Source organism: Hyaena hyaena, unplaced genomic scaffold (assembly GCF_003009895.1).
Source record: "Hyaena hyaena isolate Hyena2069 unplaced genomic scaffold, ASM300989v1 scaffold_47, whole genome shotgun sequence".
Classification (NCBI taxonomy): domain Eukaryota; kingdom Metazoa; phylum Chordata; class Mammalia; order Carnivora; family Hyaenidae; genus Hyaena; species Hyaena hyaena.
This window is the reverse complement of record NW_024080679.1, coordinates 3,318,227-3,344,278: the sequence shown is the minus strand read 5'-3', so window position 1 is coordinate 3,344,278 and position 26,052 is coordinate 3,318,227. Positions and strand designations below refer to the sequence as shown.

General features: G+C 50.5%; 1 protein-coding gene across 4 annotated transcripts in view; it reads left to right on the top strand.

Annotated features, from left to right (window-relative positions):
• Positions 1 to 18,799, top strand: part of NEDD4L (NEDD4 like E3 ubiquitin protein ligase) — a 338,691-nt gene extending 319,892 nt beyond the window's left edge. For all 4 annotated transcript variants that reach the window (XM_039230506.1, XM_039230505.1, XM_039230503.1 and 1 more), the window contains 7 exons: positions 5,957 to 6,030; positions 8,579 to 8,639; positions 9,857 to 9,916; positions 11,293 to 11,400; positions 12,648 to 12,744; positions 13,562 to 13,634; positions 18,378 to 18,799. In XM_039230506.1, coding sequence (XP_039086437.1) covers positions 5,957 to 6,030; positions 8,579 to 8,639; positions 9,857 to 9,916; positions 11,293 to 11,400; positions 12,648 to 12,744; positions 13,562 to 13,634; positions 18,378 to 18,480 — 576 coding nt within the window. In that variant the 3' untranslated portion in view covers positions 18,481 to 18,799. The remainder of the gene's footprint in view (positions 1 to 5,956; positions 6,031 to 8,578; positions 8,640 to 9,856; positions 9,917 to 11,292; positions 11,401 to 12,647; positions 12,745 to 13,561; positions 13,635 to 18,377) is intronic.
• Positions 18,800 to 26,052: the final 7,253 nt, after the last annotated feature.

The following is a 26,052-nucleotide window of genomic DNA, read 5'->3' as shown; positions in this document are numbered from 1 at the left end:
AAAAAAAAAAAAAAAATTAAAAAAAAAAAAAAAAAAAAAAAAGAAAGCCAGGCTGATTAACAGGGAGCTCATGTTCTCTACTTTGCATTCTGGGAAGAAATTGAGAGGGAACTTAGGGGAGTAAGATCGATATGTATGGATCGCATCTCCCATTTCCATTCCCTCCCCAAGCCCTGTTCACTTCAGCGCCGAAATACATCTTAGATCCTTCTGTTCTCCGTGTCCGTCACCCCAGCACCCCCGTCTAAGCTACCAGCTCGTCTCGTCCACTCCTCTCTGGGCTTTTCTATCCAGCTTGGCCTCCTATCATGGCTGACTGGTCTTTTCAGGATGGACAAACCGTCATGTCATCCCTCTGCCAGAAACAGCAGAAGATAAAGGTCCAGCTCTCTGGCCCCATGAGGTCCTGCATGGCCTTGCCCCATCTGCTCTGTGTTCAGGTGGTATTTTGCATCACTGAGCTGCTCCTCATGCGTCTGGTCTCATTGGACTTCGTGAGCACACCAGGTTCCTTCTCGCCTCAGGACCTTTGCTCATGCTGTTCCGTCTTTTGGGAACATACTGCCTCCTACCTGCAGGAAACCGACCCTGATCCCTGGCCATAATCCTTCAGAGTATGTGCCTGTCTCCCCGTGGCCTACAGCACTGCCGGCTGTGCGGTTCGCTGTATGTTTTGGTGGAAGCCTTAAATGCAGCCTAGTTGCAACCCTGGGTGTGCAGTTTGCTCACCACTGTGTACTCACCTGCACAGCGTCTGGTGCTGAGCGGACACTCCAGACCAGCGTGGGCCTCCACCGATGTGCAAGCGTCTCCCCTCTTCAGGCCCCCTGCGAAGCTGTGCACCGCACATCGCCATTTATTTGAACCTAAGAGGAAGCTCACGCCTCCCTTGTGCCAAAACACAGTCCTGTCCTCAGTGGCGAGAAGTCACCACCCAAGTGGAGCCTACGGGCGGCGGGCCGTCCTCAGTGCTGTCCGCCGTGTTCTCCTCCCACAGCTGGAAACCTCAGCCACAGAGCTGGGTGGCAGTCGTCATGTTGTGGAAAGAAACTGCAGCTGCTGTCATTATTGTGCCATCTGCTTCCATCCGGGCCAGTGACAGTTTGGAGCCGCTGGTTTCCAGGGCCTCTTAGGAATGTTTCCACTGAACAGGTTACAGCACCTGAGCAATCTTCGTGTGCCTGGCAGAAGGAAACACCACGCACTTGGGCACCCGGTGCGCCCAGAGCCCACAGGAGACGTCACTTTTTCAGAGTCACATCAAGTAGAAATTCTTTACTGCCAGCTCAGCAAATGAGCATCTGATCCAGTTGTTTGGAAAAGGCACCGGAAGGAGAGGTGGACTCTTGCAAAGCCGTGTAGGAGGAAAGGGACAGAATGAGCAGCGGCCTGCATACATGAGGCGTACATTCTCAGCTGGGGTGATGTCACCCCCAGGGCGGTAAAATCTAGTTCTTAGAGGACAAGAGTCTCAGCCATTACAGTGGTTTGTGGCCCTGCTCCCGAAAGGCTCCGGTATGTACCACAGGCGTCCTGCGGATCTGTTTATTGAGATTTAATGGGAAGAAAGGGAGGGGGAGGGGGCTCTCAGGGCCCTTCAGGGGTCGGGCGTGAAAAAAGGCTGAGCAAGTCCGCACGGGGGACAGGAATGAGTGAAAGGCAGAAATTAGAAATGGGAGAGATGAGCGACACGCGGGGCAAGGTCCTGGCAGACGCCCAGAAACACCACACCCGGAGCGTAATGCGCAGGCGACTCCGGGACGGAAGGGTGCCCTGGCTCCTCAGATTCCAGGTCCGGGAGGTGCACAGGTGGCAGCTGCGGGAAACGCGAAGGTAGAAGGGCAGGTTCACTCAGGAGTCTCGACCCATATTCATGTCTGCTTGGAGAGGCCAGGGAGGCTGAGGCGGCCTGGCCCCCGAGGCCCATCCCACAGGGCTCGTGAGGCACCTGACCCGCCACCAGGCGGCCGTTTGCCCAGCATGTGCACTGCCCAAGGATACGGCAAGAAGCAGCTGCACCTTGCTCCGCCCGCAGCCGGTACCCTTGATACGACCCACCGGATTCTCAGCAGACTCTTCAGACACTCGACATAAGTCATCCTGGAAAGATCTGGGGGTACGTGTGAAGCCAGAGTTTGAACTTGCCACGTTCCGTGAGAGTCCCATGTCCTGAGAGTTTCCTGTGATCGAATTCACAGTCTCGATGGAGAGAATTTTTCCCGAAGTACAGACTGTGTGCAGGCACTGTGTTACTGCTGTTCTCATTGGGTCCTTGAGTTCAGACACAAGACAGCAAGGACACTGGCCCAGAAGCCAGTGTCGCAGAGGAAGTGTGTACTCTGTATAATGGGGACACAGGGTGGCAGGAAGCCACCCCAGAGAAGAGGCACAGAGGACACAGGGAGCAGCACGCTGGCTCCGTCTGCCAGGGCCTTCGTAGCCTGTGTCAGAGCGCTAGGCGTCAGCCGCCGCCTCTGAAGCACCGTTAACACTTGAGCGTGGCCCTGTAATGTGGCCCGTGGGACTGGGGAGTCAGGACGAGCCCTGATGGACAAACCTGCTTCTCTCGCCCAGCTGGGCTGCCGTGCAGTCGTCAGGAGCACGAGCCCTTGCCCTCCTGGAGCCACTGTGTCTGACTTAGAAAGTGTGAAGGGTGGGGGACCCCACGAACAGGACAGCAGCATAGGACGATGGTTGGACGCATGTGGGCAGAGATGGAGGCTGGCCCAAGTAATCTATGTGCAGGGGCTCAAGCAGATGCCACCGCAGGGCTGTGGGCTTTGCAATCAGATGAACTTGGGCTTGACCCTGGTTCTCTCCACTTCTGCAGAGTCGCCGGATCCATGAGCAAATGGAGGCAATGGCACGTTCCTTGTTGGGATAGTTTAGTGATGTCCCCTGGGACGAGCCTAACACTGTGCCTGGACCGCAGGAAGCCATCTGTGTTTGGCCCTCGGAAGTCAGTTTAAAAAGTGGAATTGTAACAGCAGCCGCTACTGCCCACTAAAATGTTGTCTGTGAGCAGCTCAGGCAGGACAGGATTGGAGCACCACCGAGAGCCTGGGCTCAGAGACCCCGATTGCCAGGCTCTGGGAGCAAGACCTGAAAACCATCCCCTCCTGCCTGCCCTGGCGCACCCGGCACTGCCTCCCAGGGACACCCGCCATCAGAACTTACCACGAGGGGGCGCCTGGGCGGCTCAGTCGGTTGAGCGTCTGACTGGCTCACGTCGTGATCTCTCCCTCTCCAAAATAAAGTAAAAACTTTAAAAAAAAAATTCACTGCGAAGCCAAACCACTGCCCACAGTCACTGCCTGCCTGACCTCCTTACTTAGCAGACAGCATGATCCCTCTTTTTTCCTTCCACAACAGTTATAGTCGTTTATCTGATTACAGAATACTGACTTAAATAGTAAACATCAAAGCAGTACGATAACTATATATAAAAATCATCCAGTTTCTTACCTAGAGAAGATTCACGATTAAAGTTTTGATGCATGTCTTCCAGAATTACTCTTTGTAAACACATGCACACCAAGATGTTTTATTTTTACAGAATGGGATTGCACGATGCATACGTCCACTGTGAATATGCCCTAGGTACCTTTCCATGTCAGGAAATGCTGAAGTATTCCATTAAAGTGGCTACACTGAATTCCATTTCCTAGACTGTGCATTTTGTAACCATGCCCCGTTGCTAGGCGCTTTCGTTATTTTGCTATATAGGCCGCATAATTATAATCTCGGAGTATACATTTTATACATTTGACCAATTTTCCCCCCCTTGGTGTAAATTCTAAAAGAAAGTATTATGACAGGGAATGCTGTGCCCATTAAAATTGATGCCTGTTGCCAAATTATTTTCCCAAAAGGTTGGAGTAATTAGACTCCCCCAACAGGGTGGGGAAGAACCATTTCTCTCCAGTCTGCACTGCTGGCTGACTGCCCTTTTCATCACTACATGTTCCTTTCAGAGGCCCCAGAGGTGTTTTTCTCCTTTCCACTCTCTGCCCGCCCTCTCTCTGGTTCATCCTCTCATTCCAGAGCTCGCTGGAAACTGCAGCCCCTGGAAAAAAATTCTATCTTGGTATTGCCGAACTGTGCATAAGACCGCTCAGTCCCAGGAAGCGGGCTTGGATTTATTAACTTGCTCGGTGTGGATGTGATGGGAAGACTCCATTACTGAAAGGGAACGGCAGTGCAGTCTTTGAGGAGGAATAAATGGAGAAAGGAAAAACCATCGAGGGCTTACCAAAAAGTGCAGCAGGATAAATGAATACTGTCCGCAAATCTCTAGAGAGCTGTCAAAGAACTGAAAAGGTTTTCTGCCAAGAAACGTGCTCACCAAGGGCCCCTGGGTGGCTCAGTCGGTTGAGAGTCCGACTTCAGCTCAGGTCATGACCTCACGGTTTGTGGGTTTGAGCCCCGTGTCGGGGTCTGTGCTGACAGCTCAGAGCCTGGAGCCTGCTTGGGATTCTGTGTCTCCCTCTCTCTCTGCCCCTCCCCTGCTCATGCCCTCTCAAAAGTAAAGATTTAAAAAAATTAATGTGCCCACCTCACACCCTACACACAACTGTCCACCACCCTTGAAGGTCGCCATGGCACTTACGGGACAGAGTCAGACAGCCACAGGGAGATAGGAACACCGTGTGGGGAAGGGGAAAGTGGGCAGTCAGGAAGGGCTTGAGGAAACTAAAAATGCAATAATTAATCCATATCACGGCCGATCAAGAGCTGAAGTGAAAATCGTAGAAAATGGGAGTTCAGTCGTGTGGTGGGGACACTGGATCCCTCCCTGAAATGAAGAGAAGTAGGAAAAAGAGGAAAATGTAAAGGGACAAGACCGATAACCAACGGGCTTTGACTGAGAAAGCTGTCGCATCGTGAGCAAGAGCAGTAATCAAGTGCATGATCCGGAGAGCAGGGTCTCAGGGTTCGGGTCAGAGAGGCTCAGTGTGTCCCTGGGTGTGACCTCTGCCAAAGCAGATGGCATAACAGGTTGGAATCTCTATCCCTTGTGATGGATGGGACCCAGAAACTCTGCGAAACCTTCTCCACAGGCTTGGCTCATTCTCAGAAATAACCAGTTATTCATGGGCGGGGGTTGGGGGGGGGGGGGCAGAAAGGGATCCCAGCAAAACATCAATGCGGCTGTCTTTGAATAGGGGACTTGGGGGTGGTATTTTTTCTTTTTTCTTTTTTTTTTTTTTCTGTAAAATTTCTCTAAGAGTAAGCATTAAGTAGATCCCTCCCTCCCTTGGTTTCTGCTAGTTATTGCCTTATACACCATGATATTGAGTTAGGGCCGGCCTGAAGGTCAGAACAAGGCCACACTCGCTTTCAGCTGCTTTGCTCTTACAATCCTGGGCGGCCCTGTGGGAGGGAGCTTGCCCGGGCTGTAGGCCAGGAGGTGTCCAGATGCACAGAAGGCCCAGGGCTTCTCAGAACAGCAGGAAAATCCATCCCTCAACCTTGCTCCTGAAGCTACTTTTATTTTTTTAAGGCCCTGTGCTTTGCCTTTTTGAAAGAAACTCCGTGCATCCTTTTTTATGAATATAAAATCTAATTCTCGGAAACAAAGTGCCTTAGAACTTGGATCTCTGTAGTCTTGATGAGCGTACCCTGTCTCTTCTGTGAAACGTAATTAATTGCTTGAGAAATGAATGATAGCAGATGAAAAAATGTTGCTCTTCTCCATTGTTGGTGATGTAGAAGAACAATTAAAACTCTTAGATAACCACAAAATAATTCACCTTTGATGATAACATCTTTCAATGTGTAACATCTCAACAATGTAAAAGCCTCATTAGATAATCTTTTGTACGCAGAGCCCATTTGCTGGAAAATGTTTCTGAATGAATTTTGCTTATCTTCCTTTTGTAGTAAGACGTTATTACTCACTTACGTGCAAAATAACTTCATGATGGTGATCGTTGTCTTATCTTTGCAATTACAGACCTATCAAGTGGATCTGAAGCCCAATGGGTCCGAAATAATGGTAACAAATGAAAACAAAAGGGAATATATTGAGTACGTATACACATATTTACAGTCTTCTCTTTTTATTACATTGAGCAGCATATTTGGTTGGTGTCCTTTTTTTACCAAGACAGCTCATGTGTGTCAGGGGCATGCTTTCAACACTGGGAATTCCTCTGTGGCTTGGGCTAATAGGAAGTTGAATTACAGGATGGAAAGTTTGACTTGGATCATGACTTCAGTGAGCTGCCTTGCATAAAGGAGTCACAAAAGGAGAAAAAAAGTACACAGTATTGAGTAATATGGCAAACACGCTTTGGGAGTGTGTGGGTGAGTGGTCTAAACTTGAGATTGGCAGTGATGAACCATGGTGCCAACAGCCAGTGGGGTAAAATTAGGAACAACCAGAAATAAAATATTCCATCTCCCTCGACCTCTTTTCCATCAAAAAATGAAAGAAAAGAGTTAAAATGAGTAGGGAAACTCATATGTGCCAACATAATGAATTCTTTCTGATCGCTCTAATTTTCTTAACCTGATCTCAGCCTCGGTTGGTGGAACAAAACGTTTAGTCCTTTGGAAATCCAGCTGTTAAGTAATCCTCGGGCCTTTATACCAGCCAGAAGGCCTTTGCCTGTCGGGCACATTACATTTTCCTCCTTGGTACGCGTGTGCGCCTCAAGCACACAAGTCTGGGATCTTTCTCACTAGGGTCGGCGCAGCCGTTTGGTTTCCTGGGTCCCAGGTCCTGCTCTGGGCCGGTTGCAGCGGTGGCCTGAGCCCTGTATCTGCGTTTGGCACTCCATCTCATCCAGCTGGTTCCTTCCTCTCTTCTCGGCATCATTGGTCAGAGGACTTGAACTTAGAGAATTGGCCGAGAGTCTGGGCATCTTTTAGTGTCCTCCACTAAGAAAAACCTGTCCTTCCTTAGTAGGAAGAGACAGAGCGTGTTGGGGCCTCTGCCTAGAGGCCCTTGCAGCGCATGTGCACTATTACATAGCAGGCTTCTCCCCTCACAGGTTAAAAGTTTGCTATGCTTATGAGTAAAACAAACAAACAAAAAAAGCGTAAGGTCCTGCAGTTCTTACCTGTTCATGTTAATTGCCACACTTGTTCTGAACTCGGACAGTCTCAGGCATGATGACACCTTAGCACGTGCCTTTGTCTTCATTCGAAGACTTCATCCGAAGACTTTGAATGGATGTTTTAAAAACGCTGCCCCTGGAGGGGCCTGGGGTCAGCAGTCTGAGGGTTGGGACACTGTGATGCATGTTGAACATCGTTCTTTGCAGTTTGAGGTTTCAAATGTGGTGGGAAAAGAAAGGATGATTGCCGTCTCCACCTGCTTCCTGACACACGGGTCCCCCCGGGTACAAGAAGGCTCTCAGGTGACTCAGGCAGCAGGTGCAGAGGCCTGATGTGTCCGAGCCGTGGCTGTGCAGGGGACGGGACCTCAGCGCCCGTTGCCGTGGTGCCACGTGGTAGGGCCGCGGCCTTTCTGACAAGGCCCTCAAGCCGTCCCACGGCAAAATGCTTTCACTGGAACCCAGCATGGATTCACGGTGCAGTAAATTCTGCCGCACACTAAACCTTGTCACAGAGAAAATGGTCGCAGTGGATTTCTGTTACTTTTTTTTTTTTTTTTAATGTCTTATTTATTTCTAGGAGAGAGAGAGACAGCGTGAGCAGGGGAGGGTCAGAGAGAGAGGGAGTCACAGACTGAAACAGGCTCCAGGCTCTGAGCCGGCAGTCAGCACAGAGCCCGACGCGGGGCTCGAACCCACGAACCGCTTAGGTCATGACCTAAGCGAAAGTCGGACGCTCAACCGACTGAGCCACCCAGGCGCCCCTGGATTTCTGTTACTTAAGGAGGCCTTACCATTAAGGCTCCAAGTTTTGGTGTTAAAGGATTAGTGTAAATTATACTGCTGATAAGTTATGCGCCGTTGGAATCCAGTACACTGGCTAACAGAACGTACCATATCACAGGGTATGTTGTACTGAGGACTGTTTTTAAAAATATACGTGCGTGTTGGGGCACCTGGGCGGCTCGGTCAGTTAGGCTTCCGACCTAGGCTCAGGTCATGATCTCGAGGTTTGTGAGTTCAAGCCCCACATCGAGCTCTGTGCTGACAGTGCGGAGCCTGTGTGGGATTCCCTCTCTCCCTCTCTCTCTGCCCCTCCCTCACTTGCACGTGCGCACTCTCACTTTCTCCCCCCTCCCTCCTAAAATAAAAAATGAAAATGTATGTACATGTTTATACATATGTGGGTGTGAGTTCATGTGTGTATACACATACTGTGCGCATGTACGTTCTTACTCCACAACCTTTTTTATCCCTTTTCTCCACGTGGTCACATTTATACGCAACATTGGTAAACTAAGGCTTGGCTGAGGGGAATAAATTATTTTTTAAATGCTCAGATTTTAGGTTTCCCACATACGTTCCAGTTACTCTTGAAAGAATGAGTTAACGGTGCCACAGCGCTAGACGCCCCCGTTTCCCCTCCTTCCCCTCACCTGCTGAGGAGGTGTGAAGAAACCAGCGTGTGCCCATGCTGATGAGAGTGGTTAAATACTGTCTCATTTCTCCTGCAGCCTAGTCATCCAGTGGAGGTTTGTGAACAGGGTCCAGAAGCAAATGAACGCCTTCTTGGAGGTAAGCTGTGCGCCGTCAGTCCTCGGTTGAGGGAGGATGGCTCTCCTCCGTGGCGTGGCGTGGCGTGGGGGCAATGTTTGCAAACCGAAAGATGGGCGAGGGAGTGGGGATGCACGACAGAAAGGCTGGGCCCACACGGCTCACCCCGTGGGCCACCCTTTCTTTCGACCGGTGTTCTCTTGCTCTGCTGCTGCTGCTTTAATTCCTCACAGACTTCCACACACGTACACGTGAAACACATTTGCTTCGGCTGGGTTTTTATCGGAACACCAGGCCGTCATGTGCCAGCTGTCACCCCGTTAAGGGGTGAAGCAGACGCTCCTCAGATCCAAATCCTTCACATCAGTAGTGCTCCCAGACCCCTCGCCGAGGGTGGGGGGGATTCATATAATAATGGTTCACTTTGACCAAAAGCGAAATTCGTTTTTAGTCTCGATAACCGCTTTAGTTACGTTAAAGAGAACCGAGGAACGAGCCCCAGGTGCACATTATAAATTTTCCACTGAACCAGTGCAGGGTCCTCCTTAGGTGACGCCCTCCCCAGCATGCCCCAGCGCGTCACCTCCAGCAGCAAGTAAAGCCCAAGGCCACTCACAAAATTCAGGGACTTACGGCATAAAAGGTTGAGTTAGACATACAAGGGGGCAGCAAGTTTTATACTTTGTTTACATAAGAACCCCAGGAGGCAGGTTCCTGGCCCTGCTCCGGGTGATCCCGTGCCCAGAAACCAGGTGCATGGGGACCCAGCAGCAGGGAGCGGCCACCCCAGCTATCAGCGCTCACCGGGGCTGGAGCCGCATCTCTGTGCTCCTCTCTCCTGCCCCGGAGCACACCGCCACCGCCTGTGTTTCCTCTCTGTGCCTTCAGCACCTTATTTTTAAACATGTTCTCTTGCACATCCGTGGCTTGTGCGTTTTAGGGCACACTGACTCATAGCTGTCATAGGCGGCTTTTGGAACTCGCCTGCCTACAGTAACCTATATTTTCAAAGCATTTCTGAAATGACTCAAATATCTGAACCTTCTAGATTCCCCCGCTTTTCAAACTTTTTATATCATGACTCTGCTATATGCATGGGAATTACAGTTGCTGGATACTATTGCTGATCCCTAAGTCATCAGCAAAGAATGTGTGTTTTCTGGCTGTTTTGTTTTTTCTGTAAAATTTGTCTCTTTCAAGGAAAAAGGTGTTTAAGGCGATTTCTTCCTTTCTTTCAGGGATTCACAGAACTGCTTCCGATTGATTTGATTAAAATTTTTGACGAGAATGAGCTGGAGGTTTGTATTTTAAACATTCTGTATAAAGTGGGTATTTTTAAAGTGGTCTCCACTGCTTCACAACTGAGATTTTATTTTCTGGTCCACAGGGTTTAGGGAGTAAGCTTAGATGGATTGCACTATAGATGTCCCTTACAGGCTGTCATTCTTCGAGTAGGGAACAGTAAAAGCAGTCCCCTGTCGCTTCCTCACTCAGGAGAGGGCAGTTCTGGGACACACAGGATAAGTAGAGGCCGCTGAGCTGAGTTGGGTTCATGGCCAGGTGCACAGGGCGAGGAAGATTGCTGCTGAGAGAGTCAAGGTTGAGATAGCCCGTTGGCTGGGCTTGCTGAGATCCTGGGCCTCCTGCCCATACGGGGGTAGCCGGATGGGGCCTTGGCCAGGACGTGAACATCGGGGGCCGAGGAACCGTGCCTCTGTGAACTTGACGTTGTTTATATTGAGTAAGGGAGAATTTTGGAAGACAACAAGGCAGTCGCAGGAGGCGGTTTGTATGGGATTATTCCAGTTTCTTTGTGTTGACCGAGACGAGAACTATCAAATTCAAAAGCACCAGCAATTTCTCACCCTTTGTTCTGCCGAGAGCAGCAGGAGGAGGAAGACTGTGTCAGCTCAGAAGCTGTCCCCGTCCGTCCCGGCCACCACAGCCAGGGAGCATTTCTCATAGACTAGCCTTCTGTTCCTTCATCTTGAAATAGGAACTTCAAGCAGATGCTGTTAGTCATAAATTGTAATCCCTTCATCTTACAGGTGGGGAAACTGAGGCAGGGAGCAATTCATGACCTCCCAGGTTTAGCCACCAGGGTTTGGGCACAGTCAGGCCCAGGACCCATTCTCAGGCGTCTGGTTTAGTTCTCCTTCCATTTTCCTCCGGTGCCTCGGCAGGAGCGCTGTGCACACCTGTGCCCCGGTGACTGCCCCGGTCACCGCAGAAGTATAGGTGCGCTTCTGGACAGCGAGCCGGCCGAGAGGGGCTCTGGTGGCCATAAAGCACTGATTCTCCTGTGGGTTAGGAGACGTTTCAGATACCAAGTCACATAACCTCTCAGCAAGGGAACCGGAGTAATGAGCAGCTGTAGACGAAGCCCAAGAAAATCTGAACACCCAGCTCAGACTAGTGGGGTGGGCAGGAGACAGACGCCAGGTGGCATTTGCACCGAGAGCCGCTGTGGCCTGAACTCACCTTAGAACTGGGTCCCCGTTACCTGCACGGCCTCTTCCCTGAGGTGGAGGAGAATGACGTCCCCGTCCTCTGTTCTTAAGAGCTGCTGCCGGCGCCCCGACACAGTGCTGGTGTTGAGGAAAGGCCGTTCCTCCGTGGGTGGTTCCTTGGGCCTTCGCACGTGCCCCGTTCACGTCTCGCTTCTCCCTCCTAGTTGCTGATGTGCGGCCTTGGCGACGTGGACGTGAATGACTGGAGACAACATTCTATCTATAAGAATGGCTACTGCCCAAACCACCCTGTCATTCAGTGGTTCTGGAAGGTGAGGCCATGGCTGCTGGGGCCATCCCTGTCCCCGGCCTGGCTTGGGCCTCAGGGCCCTGTGCTGCCTTCCCATGGTCCTGCTTCTGTGACCCAGCACCCTGTTGCTACTGGGGCCCCTGGGGGAGCAAGCAGCCCTGCCTGCTGCTCTCCCATCGCTCTAGGCGACAGCCACCCCGTACGCGGTCCGTCCTTGTCAAAGCACCTTGTCCTTCCTTGACCACCTCACTGAAGCGGCTTTATTTGAGGAACCCACTGAGTACAGTGAAGTAGGTAATTGGGTTCAAGGGTCCGAACTGGGCCACCAAAGTAGAAGAATGGGAAGCCTCTCGAGCCAAAACTTGCTTTGGGATGGACTGTTCCAAGATGCCACTTGGCTCAAAAATCATTCCCCACCCCCCCTTTTTTTTTTGTTAATTCCAACAAATATTTTGATCTTTATATCCTTTAGTCAAGGATGCAAGTGAAATTTGATTTACTGTTTTAGGGCCAACAATTGCTTTCTTTTTCACTGAGAAGAGAAGCGAAATAGGAGTGAGTTAAGTAAGACCAAGGGAGAGACCATAAACTGCCTTCTAAAGAATAATTCCGGGGGGGAGGGCTGGGGGGGGGGCTTGATTATTTACCTCCAGAAATAAGAAATCCCAAATCTTTTTTTAATTTCATGATCCCTGAGATCATGACCTGAGCTGAAACCAGACTCATGACCCGAGTCGGACGCTCAACCAGCTGAAGAGAGAAGATTTTAAAAGCGGAGTCTTCAAAGCCTAGTCCACCTGTCTATGTATGCGATTCTTGTCATAATTCAGATGCCTAGCATACACGGGTTAATTTAGAGGCCGATCCTGGCCTCTGCTTTCCTCTCTTTTTATAAAATGTTACCTTTAGAGGATTTGTCTACAGTCTGAGACCTCCCCTCCTAACTGGGCTTCCCGGTGGTTGGCGCTTCTAGAACCCTGGAGGAAGGGGGGGGTGGTTATAATTGGCCTGGGGGCACGGGCACACCTCGCCCACAGACGCGTGAGCTCCGTGCCATCAAAGAGTTTGCTCTTTCATTTCTTTTGACCTGTCGGCAGAAGAAAGAGACGTCTCGATCTCTCGTTCTCTGAGATCACACGGGCGGTAACTCTGGGGCCCATGAAAAACACACTGTTTTCAGTCACCAGCCTCAGTCTTCAGCCATGGTGTCGATGATGACGTGTGGCCTGTGTCCCGCAGGGTTTAACGACCCTCTGCCTCTGTTCGCAGGCCGTGCTGCTCATGGATGCAGAGAAGCGGATCCGGCTGCTGCAGTTCGTCACCGGCACGTCCCGAGTCCCCATGAATGGGTTCGCCGAACTGTACGGTGAGCGGGGTCCCGATGGCTCCAGTTCTCCTCCTGTGACTTTCCAGCCGGGCTCCGCCGCGGCCCGTGCAGCTCTGCCTCCCAGACCGTGTCACCTGTAGGTCCCCACAAAGGACTCGTGTGGGGAGGTGACTTTGTGCTGCCTCCAGGAATGTTTGTGGTGTTGCCTTAGGCAGAGGGAGGGCTTTGGGTTTAGTACACAGAAAAATTGGTCTTTTTTTTTTTTTAAACCTTATTTATTTTGAAAGAGAGACAGAGCTTGTGAGCAGCGGAGGAGAGAGAGAGAAATCCTAAGCTCCATGCTGTCAGCTCAGGGCTCGATCCCATGCCTGAGATCATGACCTGAGCCAAAGATCAAGTGTCAGATGCTCAACCGACTGAGCCACCCAGGCGCCCGGCCCCGTCTTTTCTTTCTCTTGTTTCCTGCTTTGGTGTCCCTTGAAGGGCTCCTTACCTCGAGGAGACAGAACCCCTCAGAGCTTACTATATACAGTTGTTAGGAGCTCACTTTTTATGCTTTAAAGTCCGGAGTTCACCCCCCACCCCCACCATAGCTTTCTGTGTAAGCTTGCAGGGCTCGGCTGGAAGGCTGCACTTGCGCTTGCTGTTAAACGTGGTGCGCCTCCATTCTGAACGCGGTGCGGGGTCTGTGCTGCGAGGCTGTCTAGGCCCCTGCATCCCCCACAGCACGTCATCGCGCTGCCTGGAGGCGGGAGGCTGTCCCCACGCGCCGCCCACCTCCTTCCCTTCCGCCCCACCTTAGCTTAGCTCTCCCACCTTGAGCACGCTCAGCACTGATTTCTCTTTTTTGGTCTAGGTTCCAATGGTCCTCAGCTGTTTACAATAGAGCAATGGGGGAGTCCTGACAAACTGCCCAGAGCTCACACGTGGTGAGTGACAGAAACCCGCGTCCGCAAATCGTGTTTGAAATACTCAGCTGGTGCCGATGCGGGGCTGGAGGTTAGAGTACTGTGCTGCCTGCCCATGGAGAGCAGACCAAGTGTAAATTTTAGAATAATGGCTGGTAAAACTGAAACCATGGTCTGAAAGGAGCTGGTGTATTTGGCTCATAAAGGATTAACTGCTCTGCATACTGGGGGGTTCCTCCTCCAAATCCACCCCCCATGTCGGGGGTTCCTTCTTTAAAGTTCACCCCCCCATGCTGGGGGGACAGGTTCCCCCTCCATTCCCCACCAACCCCATGCTGGGAAGGGGAGTCCTCCTTTCAACCCCCCCCTCCCATGCTGCGGTTGGGAGGGGTGTCTGCCTCCAAGCCTCACCCCCCCATGCTGGGGACGTCTGCCCCCAGACCCCACCCTTCCCTCGGTTTTCCGCCGTGTATCCACCGTACACGGATATGGCTGTTCTCACACCTCACTGACAGACTGGGTTTTGTTCCAACCTTAACATGGTTTTTATCCCCAAAACTTGGGATGAAATTCCCTGGAGAACCATTGTTCTAAAAGACCTGTCATGCCATCCGGAGCTCCTAAAGCTCTGGAACTGAGCGACCACAGGACTGTGGCTGGTGGAGCCTGAGAGGGCGACAGAGGCCTGCTTCCTCGGGGAGGGGGTGGGGGCAGGAGCAGGGCAGCCCTGCCTCCAGGATGCAGGCCGGGAGGAGGGGACCCCAGTGTCCCCGAAGAGTCCCCTAAACCCTCGGCACCGGAATGAGACTTCGCAGCTCTCAGGGAGCGCTTGCAAATCCCGGCCTTGGCATCCCCACAGACTTGCTCTTAGGAAGCGGGTGGAAGTGGACCCTCCGGAAGTGGTGGGCTGCACAGCCCCGCTCTCCTCACCGGTGGGGGGCCTCCCGGAGCCAGGGCGCTGCACGGTGCCGCGAACGCTCATGGTGGGGAAACGGGCCCCTGCCCTCCAGTGCCAGCGAGGCAGCAATTCTGAAAGTGCATTTGCAGAAAACTGGCCGCGGGGGGTTGGCAGACTCCCTCGCCTTCCCGGAGAGAGCGCGTTCCCCGTTTATACCATTCGTGTGACTGAGTGCAATGAACGTGGCCCTTACCCATCTGACCCTTGAAAGCCAGCCGACTGTCCCTAAAGCTGGAGGCTGTCCCACGTGGCGGTCGCCCTGCCTCCCCGCCTGTATTCCCGAGGGAGAAGGGGTTGGCAGTGTGGAGCTTTTATTCCAAACAGGGTCCCACTCAACGGTAGTTTTCTGGGTTATGCTAGCCTGCGTTTGGAAGGCAGGCAGCTCTGAGCGGAGCCCCAGCACCCCTGGGAGTGATGCCGGACTCCCAGACTCCTGGGCTACTAGTGCTAGGCAGGCTTGCTCGCCTGCTGGCCACAGCCGCCTAGCGGGCGCGGGCGCTATTGACTCTCTGCGGCGGCCCCCTGGAGGCTGGCACGCCCGTCCCCGCAGAGGACGCCTGCGCCAGGATCGCACGGCTCCCAGACCCCCAGAGGCAGGCTGGGAGCTCAGCTGTGCCGGGAGCAGAGCCTGCGCGCCAGCCACGGTGCCAGGTCTGCTGCCTCCTGATAACGGCTCACCTTCTTGGGAGACTCTTTGAAGAGAACCAAATAATCGAGCGTCCAGCCCATGTCCCTCTGTGCCCCCGTGGACAGATGTCTTTACTGTAGAACTTTGCTTCCGTTTCCGAGTCCACGTGCTTGGGTCACGCCCGAAACATGGTGCTGCCCAGATAAGAGCTCTGAATTGAGTGGTTCCCGGTATCGGCTGCGCATTGGAACCTCTTAGAAAGTTTTCCAAAAAATCTACTGATGCTTGCGTCCTGTCCCCAGAGGTTTGGACTTAGTTAGTTTGGGGGGAACCCTCTAGGAGTTCTGGCAGACCGAGTGTAAAACCCCCCGCCCTTCCCTAGGAAGGACGGAGGTCTGCCCACGGGAGGAAAGCAGCCCGGTGGGCTCTTAGCGGAGCCCCTTTGCTTCTCTGCGGGTCCCTGAAATCAAGCGACCAGGCATCTTCCTGCTGACGCTCAGACTCCCACCCGGTGAAGAAGAGGGTTGACAGGGCTGGGCCTATTTCCCAGTGGGGGTGGGGGGGGATGCTTTGCACCCAGCCCGGCCCCCAGACAGCTCTGTACTGCACGGACAGGGCTTTGCCAGCTGCTTACAGCAACAGCACCTGCGTCACCTTGGCTGTAGACAGGTCTGATCCCTTCCAGGTTGTGTAGAAATTTAAAATTGCCCATTAAGCTTCAGAATAAAGACCTGATTTACCAGGAGAGCTCATAAACCTCTCAGATGTAATTCCTGAGCATCTGACATTTTTAAAGGGCCTCATTTCACTGTCCTATCAAAGGTCACTGCTTGGATATTTATACCTTGCAAAGAATCACAGACCCACCTGCTCTTTGGAGTAGACTAAAAATGACCTCAGTCAGCCCACCCATCTTCCACATGAGCAAATGAGGCCGGCCGGGAATACGGAGGCCACTCAGCTGGCTAGTGGCAGGTCAGAGCCAGACTCCTGGCTCAGCAGACACTTATCAGGCACTTACTGTGTTCCCGGCATTGTCCTGCGCACGTTATATGCATTAACCCATATGACCGTCACGATAATTGTCCGCAGCGATCATACGCAGCAAGATGGTCACACAGCCTCGAGAATGTATCACAAGGCCCCACGGGGATCGCAGGCCCTGGACTGTGTAAGGCCAGCTTCTGTGACAGACTAGGGTTTTTTTATTTATCTTTTTAATATTTATTTATTTTTGAGAGAGAGACAGAGCATGGGTCGGGGAGGGGCAGAGAGAGGGAGACACAGAATCCAAAGCAGACTCCAGGCTCTGAGCTGTCAGCACAGAGCCTGACACAGGACTTAAACCCCCGAACCGTGAGATCACGACCTGCGTTGAAGTCAGACACTTAACTGACTGAGCCACCCACCCAGGTGCCCCTGGGACAGGCTGTTTCTAAGTGCCGTCAGCCAAAGGAGCTCTGTCATGACAGCTGCTGAGGTAACATTTGAGACGGTTATCAAACTGAAAACTCTTTTGGACTCCGTCTTCAGGATTCCTGGGTTTCTGAGAAATTCCAGTTTGAGAAGCCTCATGTTCTCCTCTGCTGTAACTTCTAGTGTTTATTTAGCGACTTAAAAATCTGAATGGCCCCCCGGGGATGTGTGTCCAATTCTAACGGCTGCTGAGAGCTGTTAGTTTTAAAACGTCAGGACATGTGCTGTTCACATCTGGAATCATGGGTCTGCGCAGGGAGGGAGTTTTAAATGCTGAGGCGCCACAAGCACTGGTCAGAGCCTGATGTCGGAGCCAGCCTGGGGCACGGTCCTGGGTTTCCTGCTTACTGTGTGACCTTGGGCAAGTTACTTAACCTCTCTGTGCCTCCACTCCTCTTTTCTAAACTAGGGGTGATTGCTAGCATTCACCGAGGTGATAGGCCAAGAGTACTTAACAGTGGTGACTGGTCTGCTCCACAAACATTCGCTCTTATTCAACACCATCGTTAGCCATGGCAGTATGGCCGTTTTCACGTCCGGTACACGTCAGCACTGCACCCCCACGGATATCGATTCTAACTCCTTGTGCCCCATGCAGGCATTATGCAGTGAATGGTGAGTGAGAGAGAACAGTGGTCACCATCTTTGGGCACCTGCCTGGTGCATGGAACACCTTACACGTGTTCTGCTTTGACCTTCCTGGCATCCTGAGAGCAATGTCCCCATTTCGCAGAAAAGCAGACGAATGGACTCAGAGAAGGTAACGGGCCCAAGGTCACGCAGCCGGCACGTGGCAGAGCGGGCGTCTGAACCTGCCTTCATAGACCAGTGTGCTTCACCGCTCGCGGAGGCCACTGTTTGAAGGCGTCTCTGTCACCAGGCTGATTTTAACACCCCAGCTGAACACACCTCCAGATAGTTAGAGGCTTTTGTAAACGTAGCTTTCCACTCCAAATCTCCATTGCTTGCTTGACTTTGAGCAGGCAGCTTAGCATTGGAATTCAGGAGACCCCGAGAGTCCGGTTTCCTGGGAGTGAGAGCTCGGACCTCTTGACTTTGCCTCTCTACGCTCTGGGACCTGAATCTGGAGAAACCGTTACCCGCCTCAGAGACCTGTAATGAAAACAGCATGAGTTACTGTCAGGAAAAGCACTCAGCTTGGGGGCTAGTGTAGAATAAGCCAGAGCATACGAAACAGACTCAGCCTTGGTGCATCCCTAACATGTAAGTTCTTTATGTTCGAGGGTTTGGAACTCGGCAAGGATGTCAGTGACCTCAGAAAATTCCTTTTTCTCCTTCGTAGGTTCTGTAGACTCTTCGGTGTGGACACTTTCATTGCTGGGCTTTTTTTTTTTTGAGAGGATGAACACAAGCCGGGGAGGGGCAGATAGAGAGAGGGAGACACCGAGTCCAAAGCAGGCTCCAGGCTCTGAGCTGTCAGCACAGAGCCCAACAAGAGGCTGGAACCCACCAACCGTGAGATCGTGACCTGAGCCAAAGTCGGACACTTAACCGACTGATCCCCCCCCCGCCCAGCTGCCCTCATGGCTGGTGTTTATGGCAGAGACTCAGAATCGTTGGGACGATCTCTGCACCCTCTTGCTCAAATTCCAGATGCCTCCATAGGCAAACCTAGGTCAGGCCGCCGTGACTGCAGGATGGGAAGGATGCCTCTTTACCTTTCTTTCTGTTACTTTTGCAGCTTTAATCGCCTCGACTTACCTCCATATGAAACCTTCGAAGATTTACGAGAGAAGCTTCTCATGGCCGTGGAAAACGCTCAAGGATTTGAGGGGGTGGATTAAGCGCACCCCCCCCTCCTCGGGGTGGTTGTTCATCGAGCGAGTCCCGCTTGCACTTGTGCGTTTGCCCAACACCTGACTTTGCAGAGGCCGAGGCGGAGGAGCGGCCGCAGCCGCAGCCAGCGGCCTGGCTCCCCGAGCGGGGCCTCCGCCCGTGACTCGCCCGGGCTCGGGCTTGGGCGGTCCCAGGTCGCGTTCCTGCATTTTCCACCACGAATCATCAGCTGGTTGGTGTGGACACTAATAACATTTCAGGAGGTCTCATTCTATTTATGTTGTGCCTCTGTAGGCAAAGCCCTTAATAAATATTTTACATACTTTATAATGACAATGAATGGGATTAATCACTCTACAGGTATAGTATTACAGCTCATGTTTACTTTTTAAAATGATTTAGACCGATTTTCAGATGTTATTTCATTACAATTAAAGGCGTCTCGTGTACTTGGAAAAGTGAGCATATTTCTTTTTGTATTTGAATTTCATACCAGGTTTAATGTCCGTGACATTTTTATTTTTGAAGTACTTGGACACCACCCCCTGCTCCCTGCTTTGTTAGAACTGAAGGACTGATTTTTGTGCCCCAGTACCTACAGACAAGTACTTTGAGAGAACTTAAACTGTACCATTAGACGTTGTGATACTTTTCTCCATACTCCGAGAGAATGAAAACAAACTGGACATTACATTTGTGTGTCTGTGTGTGTGTGTGTGTGTGTGTGTGTGTGTGTGTGTGCAAATTTAGCATAATAGCTCCAGGCTGGGAGAATCGTACCTGAGTGTGACACATTTGCTGTTGACTTGAAGGAATCACACCGTTATTCCTTGGAAGTAATTCCATGCGCTAGAACACATTTGAGGCAGGGTTGGACTCTCCTTTCTCAGAAGAGAAATTATCTAACCCTCTGTGACACTGTACAGCAATTCTTTCATTTCCTTTTCCTCTTTGCTGTGTGTCGTAGACACACTTGGACAGCCCTCGGCACCTGCTTGATCTGAAACTGTGGAAACCAGATCTGTGTCGTGTCCCGTGTGTGCGCGTTTGCTAACGGTAGCTATGTAACTAATGTTGTCGCTGCGCCAGTTCTAAAGGCACTTTATGTTCTAAATGGAGGTCAGACCTGGTTTTGTCAATGTTTTGGGGTTGTTGTTGAATCCTAGACCTTAAATGTGATGATTAGTTCTCCCTGCACACATCTCTCCGGTGCAGTATCTCTCGGTTGTGAATCTGGCTGCTGGTGTATCAAACCCGGATGTGAAACTGAGCCTGCAGATCTGTCCCCTACCAGTTGTTTTGTGATTTCTACTCAACTGCCAAGATTAATTTAACGCACGCTTCGTCTAACTGGGTTTTGTCACCCAGGACACGCTGCATTCTCCGATGCCGTGTACTTCCTGAGCGCTGTCTGTTCTGTGCTGGATTAAATGTGAGCAGGAACTGTTGAGTGGACCCCCCCGCGGTGGCGCGGAGAAGCTGCCGGTGCCCGCGATGGAGGGTCCCACGCTGTAGGGACCCTTCGGGGCTTGTGAGCGTTGGTTGTGGGATCCCGAGTTGTTCTAAGACAAAGCCTGAGGCAGCGTGGCAGGGTCGGCAGCCCTGCTGTCCCTTTAACCTGGGTTGTCCTAAACCCTGTCGTGAGCAGGGACCCCCCGACATGTGATCTCTTGCCACTCAGTAGATAAGACAGTGGATTGTGGTTTCGGGGCCTCCCCCTTTGTTATATAAGAGGGACCTTTTGGTGTAAGAAATTCATTGTTCGCCAGCTCTGGGTGGCTCGTGAGGAACCAGGAACGTTTGTGGTTCTAAGTGAGCTGTCTAAAGAGACACGGGGGTCGGAGGGGTCTGAGGGAAGGAGGATTTGTGCAGAGCTGAGAACTGGCCCTCCCCTTTCCTATTGATTTAAAACTATCCAACAGTGGCCAGAGAACTTAGATGTTGACTTGTTAGAAAAAACAACATTGCTTATTATTTTTATCTACTTTCGGGATTTTTCCCCCCTTCAGTCAATATAACCATTATCTCCTGGCAAAAAAAAAAAAACCCCGGTGTGTAAAGCTTCACGGCCCAGAGGCCTGCCTTTCTAGGGCTCCCGCCAAAGCCAGTGCTTGCATAGATTCTGAGAGCGATCATGTCATTATGGGGGAAAGCCTGCGATTCTAGGTAAAGACCTGGGGTGCTGTCATTTTGTGAACTGTATACTCAAAAAAATCAGAATACTTAGTAAATGCAAATTAGGCAAAGCGTTAAAAATGTGAACGAAAACCCCATCTCAAGACCCTTCCTGTGCCAGGAGCAGATAAGAATGAACGCCTGTGACTACTGGAGAGGCAGTCATGGTGCATGACGGGTCCGTTCCTCCTCCCCTAACTGTTGGATGTCAGTGACGGCTGAATAGTGCTGGGTCTGGGGTTTGTTTTTGCTTCGTTCTCGCGTTTAATCCACACCTAAGGTTCCCTCATCCCAGCAATTCTTGATGTTTCACTCGGTCTAAAACAGTCCTAGATCCGGTTTCCTCCACGTCCTGCGGGCCACTCTCCGCTGCCTCCAGGGCAGAGTCGCAGGTGGTGGTTAGGAAAACGCACCGGGGACCCCGCAGCCCTGGCCGGGAGGACAGGCCGCCTCTTCTCATTACCCTTAGCCCTGGCGCGTCTTCCAAGTCCACGGTTTCCATTTCCCCCTGTTCTCTTAAAAATTACCCGAATCTGGCTTTTTTTTTTTTTTTTTTTTTAAGTACCCTGAAGAAGGTGCCCTTATTATGGGTCATTTTGCCACAAGGTTAAGAAGCTAATTTCGGGGGCAACCACGTGATGGACAAGAGTTCTCACAACTACAGGATTTCGATCCCGGCCCTCGCTGGCCTCCAGGCGAATTGGGGAAGTCTGGATTAGCTCCCATCGTGCGCTGCCTCTCCACCGGCTGCCTCTGGAATAGGAGCCAACGAGGCAGTTGTCTGTTTCAAAGTTGTACTCCGCCTTGACACATTTTCCGTTAACTTCCTTTTCTATAGCCAGCCCTGAACGAGATCACCAGAATGTAAGACGCTTCTTTAATTTCTCTTTGCAAGGCCCTTTGGTGGAACAGGAGCTATTCCTGATGCTATAAAGCGCCTGACGCAGATTGTTCCTCCCACATAAGGATGCAGTGACGGAGCCAGAGAAATGATTTGCAAAATATTTGAACCTCTTTCTACATCTCACGTTGTTAAATAGACAACATGTACCCCAGCTGTTTGAGCTTGCCAGATCCAGACTGGCTCTCTTGAAAGGCAAGTTCATGTGCAGCCAATTACTGATTGCTCCAACAGTTACTAACTGTTCAACACGAGACTCCACCATTGTCCTAAGTCTTGTGTCTCACCTCTGAACTTTCAGAATCTGTGGAGAGCATGGGTTCATCAATTCTCGAGCCCCTCCCCACGGTGCTAGGCACCCTCTTTCTTTTCTCCTGACTCCACAACCCATGCCCTGATGGGGGAGAGGAGGGCACCACTGTCCGGTATCATTTCCTGCCTCGTCAGTAGGGGGAGCTGCTGCGCCAAGTAACTGCCTGGCCTGCTCCCTTCTCGGCCCCCGGGAGATCGGGCACTACCTCTGTCTCATTCAGGCTTTGGGGTACATCCTGATAAAGTCATGTCAAAACTGCCAATTTCAGGTCAGAGATGCATTTTTAAAATTCCCAATAAACCCCACTTTGTACTTTAGATTTTACAACTGGGAAGAAAATGTGATATACTTCGGACCACTTTTTTTTTTTTTTAATTTATCTACACCTTAACGAACACTGTAGATACCCTTGCGTACGCCCCACCCCCACCCCAGTGTGGTTTCAGAGTGTCAGAAACAATGCCGTAGCATTAGGACGTGAGCTTGTGTAATGTTCTCTCTCGGAAGAGGATAGCTCTGTTTGTTATGAAATTTTCCAAGAAAGCTTCTCAGACATTGATCCTTTGTGAAAGGTGTTAAGCTCAAAGCAATGCACGTTTAAGATGCAGGTCTTGTTGTTTGTTGGTTTTATGTTTCTAAGTATCGATGGGAATCTAACAACACTGGCTACAGACCTCTGTGTACTGCATCTCAGCCTTGGGTCAGCACTGAAAGCCTTTGATGACCATAACCTTGTGTCTCCAGCCATCTGTGTTCCTGTAGAAGCCAGTTTGCCCTCTTACTCAGACTAATTTCACCTAGATCGTCACGGTTTCCTTCATGTTAACTTTGTGTGACTTCGTTTTTCCTTTACTACTACTTATGTGATATGTATTTACATATATACATACATATGCTATCCAAATATATATGTATATATTTGTATAGCATTTTTGCACCTCTTGAGTAATCTGGTTTCGAAAGGGAGTGAGAGCTTAGTCCTTCGACAGTTTTCTCCAAGCTGTGTCCTGAGATTTCTGACCCTCGGAGCCTGAGAGAACACCAGGAAAAATGATGCTAATAGGCTGTCATTCCTTAATTCAGGATTTATTACCAAACGAAACATGAAAAAAACAGTGACTTTTAAGGTGAAAAGTTTCAAGCATTCCAAATGAATTCTCCATGTTTCATAACTTTTTATTATAAACCCCACCTTCTAATACAAAGCCAAGTACTATTTGATACAGTGATTAAAAACCAAACTACTTCGAAATTTTTTAAAGACAACTTCTGGATAACGCTCCTTTTCACAATCAGAATAGCTTTAAACTATGGTTGAATTTGATACACACAGGAAAAGTTTTGTTTAAGAACAAATCCTTTTTTGCTTTTCATTTTTCTTAAGAGATCTGAAGAGAAAGTGTAGATTGTTTTCCTGACAGCAAAAGAGTATTGTGACAAAATGAAGTCGTTGTAAAGAAGTGATACAACTTGTCAAATATTTAATAAAGAATTATGGAAGCTGGAACGTTTTTCTACACCGAGTATTATGGGTTGTCTGATTTGATTTGAAGCTTCTCGGTAAATGCATGGTCTTCATGGATTCAGGGGTTTAAATGCCTGCAGATTTATAGGATATTCATTCCCTTAATGTCCCTCAAAGCCCCACACCTTTAAAAAAATCATTAAAGTCTGCCCAAAACACAAGGCTTCCACTCCCTGGAATGCACATCTGTTCTTAGCCATCTGTCGTCGTCTTGTTAAACTTGAGAATTGGTGACTTTATATAACACTTCCATAATTCATAGGAGTCCATGTCTAGAAAGGTATTATTTTACCTCCGGGTTTTAAACCAACCAACTCTCAATATAATGTGAGTTAATAAGACTCAGTAATGAAGCCCAAAGAGGTTCTCAGGAGAAAGATGCTATCAAATTCTAGATCTCACGTCAATTCCCAGTTAAAAGCGGTAGCCTCCTCAAAAATGTTTCCTTTTTAGAACAAAAGCCTTTTGACGGCCCTAGTCTGTCCCTTCGGGAGCTGCCAGGAGGTAGCATCCAAGCGGGACATAATTTAGTCCTTTTCCAGTTAGCAGCAGATGGCCCCTTGCTGGGAAAGCCTGCTGCCTCCAGCCGGATGCGCACAGGCAAGGGAGGGAGATGCTGGTGGGCGGAGGGGCTCCACACTTGTGTATGTTCTTTCTTCGAGAAAAAACAAGTGGTGGAATAAATAGAAGTTGTCACATATCAGTTACACAGTTGCTCAGTTAATAAGCTCTTGGCCTGCTCTGCAGCCCAGGAGTGATCTCAGCGCCTGTGTCCCGGTAAAGCCCCCGTAAGAGCAGTAGTGCCCAGCACGGGCATCCGAGAGTTCGCACTCAGTCCCAAGGTTTGCCCTTAAGGGACCACGCATGACCACATGGTCCCCGGATGTAAGCACGCAAAAGCCACTTACAGATCCCTCACTGGGACAGGACATGTCTCAAAGTGGTAGATTCCCACAGAATGAGCTGGCGGACTCTCAGCAGGTGTTTCTGGACTGGACTTGGACAGGAAAACAGATTGAGGGGGAGTTTACTGAAGACCCAGTACAGGCTCCTACCTTAGTAGATTGCAGGACTCTGTCATGACCTCAGGGGTGCCCGCTGGTGGGGGCTTGGTGAGAAGGAAGCTTCCTTTTTGGGGACCGCCTCAGGCTAGGTGAACTCGCCCAGCCCCTCCGCAGAGCCCCACAGATGTGTCCACCTAGTGACCGCTTCTTGAAGTTTGAGCTGCCTGTTCGAACCCCACCCCATTCTCGGCCAGGTGCCCAGCAACCTAGCCGTTTCCTGCATGCCGTTTTCACGCGTGGACGAGGCCCCCCCCCCCATCACCGGTTCTGCCGCCATGGCACTTTGCCCCTGTTGGAATGGGGTACAGAATGGCAGAGAGAGGGGTTTGGGCCAGAGTGGTGGGAAGGGAGGGTACCAGTTTTCTCCCAAAGCTTTTCTGCTCTGCTTTCCCTCCCCCCAGTGCTTGAGGAAAGCCCGTCTCCTCCCTAAGGGAACAGCTGACTTGCGGACAAGTTAGCTTGAATTAACATCAAGGCAATTGAGTTCGTAGAGGAAGGTCCCTGCCTGCCTCAGGAGTATGTCAATGGGTTGTAAATTATAAGGCAGCTTAAAGTTTTCTTTCGCCTTTGTTTCCCACATCAAAGAGATGACTAAGCACTGAAATGAGCGATATGGGAGAGGCACATCCCCTCTGATTAAAGGGATGTTATACTTTGGGGCAATTTCTAAGTGTTCTCCTGCCGTGAACCTTGTACACAGAGTTGCCAGAATTAAGATATTAACCATTTTCAATCCTGCTTGGCCTTGTCCAGACTGAATAACAATACAAGCTAAAGGTAGAAGCTATGAGTCATGTACATTTAGCTCTTGATTAGAGAAGCTTTGAGAGTGAACAGAAATCGGGGTGCCTGGATGTCTCAGTCGTTTTGAGTGTCCGACTCTTGATACAGTTCAGGTCATGAGCTCATGGTTCATGGGATCGAGCCCCACATCGGACTCCTCTTCGTTGAACATGGAGCCTGCTGGGATTCTCTCTCTCCCTCTCTGCCCCTTCCCTACTCATGCTTTTCCTATCTCAAAATAAGTGAACTTTTTTAAAAAATGGACAAAAATCTGCCTCTTGACAGAGCCTGATAATGCCATTTTCCTTAGTACTAATGACTGTCAGCCTTGAAACCCAAAGCACAACTTTCCCCCCCTCTCCAACATTTTGTTATGAAAACATTCAGAAAAGTTGAAAGAATTGTCTGGTGAACACCGGTACCCCCTCACCCCATAGTTCCGCCACTGCATTTTGCTCTGCTTACCATATCCTATTCCTCTCTACCCCTTAATCCACCGTGATCATCGGAGCACTGCAAAGTAAATTGCAGGCAGCAGTCTCCCCGCCCCCAATCTTCAACCTGCCTATCATTAACTAGATTTTATCATTTAAATTTTTTTTCCTTTTGAGGAATTTGGAGATGTAATTGGTCTTACTAAATGACTCATGAATCAGGCAGCGTCCAATCTAACCAAAAAAAAAAAAAAAAGCTCCAAGGAGCAGTACAAAATGGAAGGTTTTTAAAGGCTGAAGTGGGAGTGGGGAAGGACATTACTAGCAAAGAATGCATCGTGTCAGGCGAGTCACCCTCCTAAGGGGACAAGAAAGGGTCACTTGG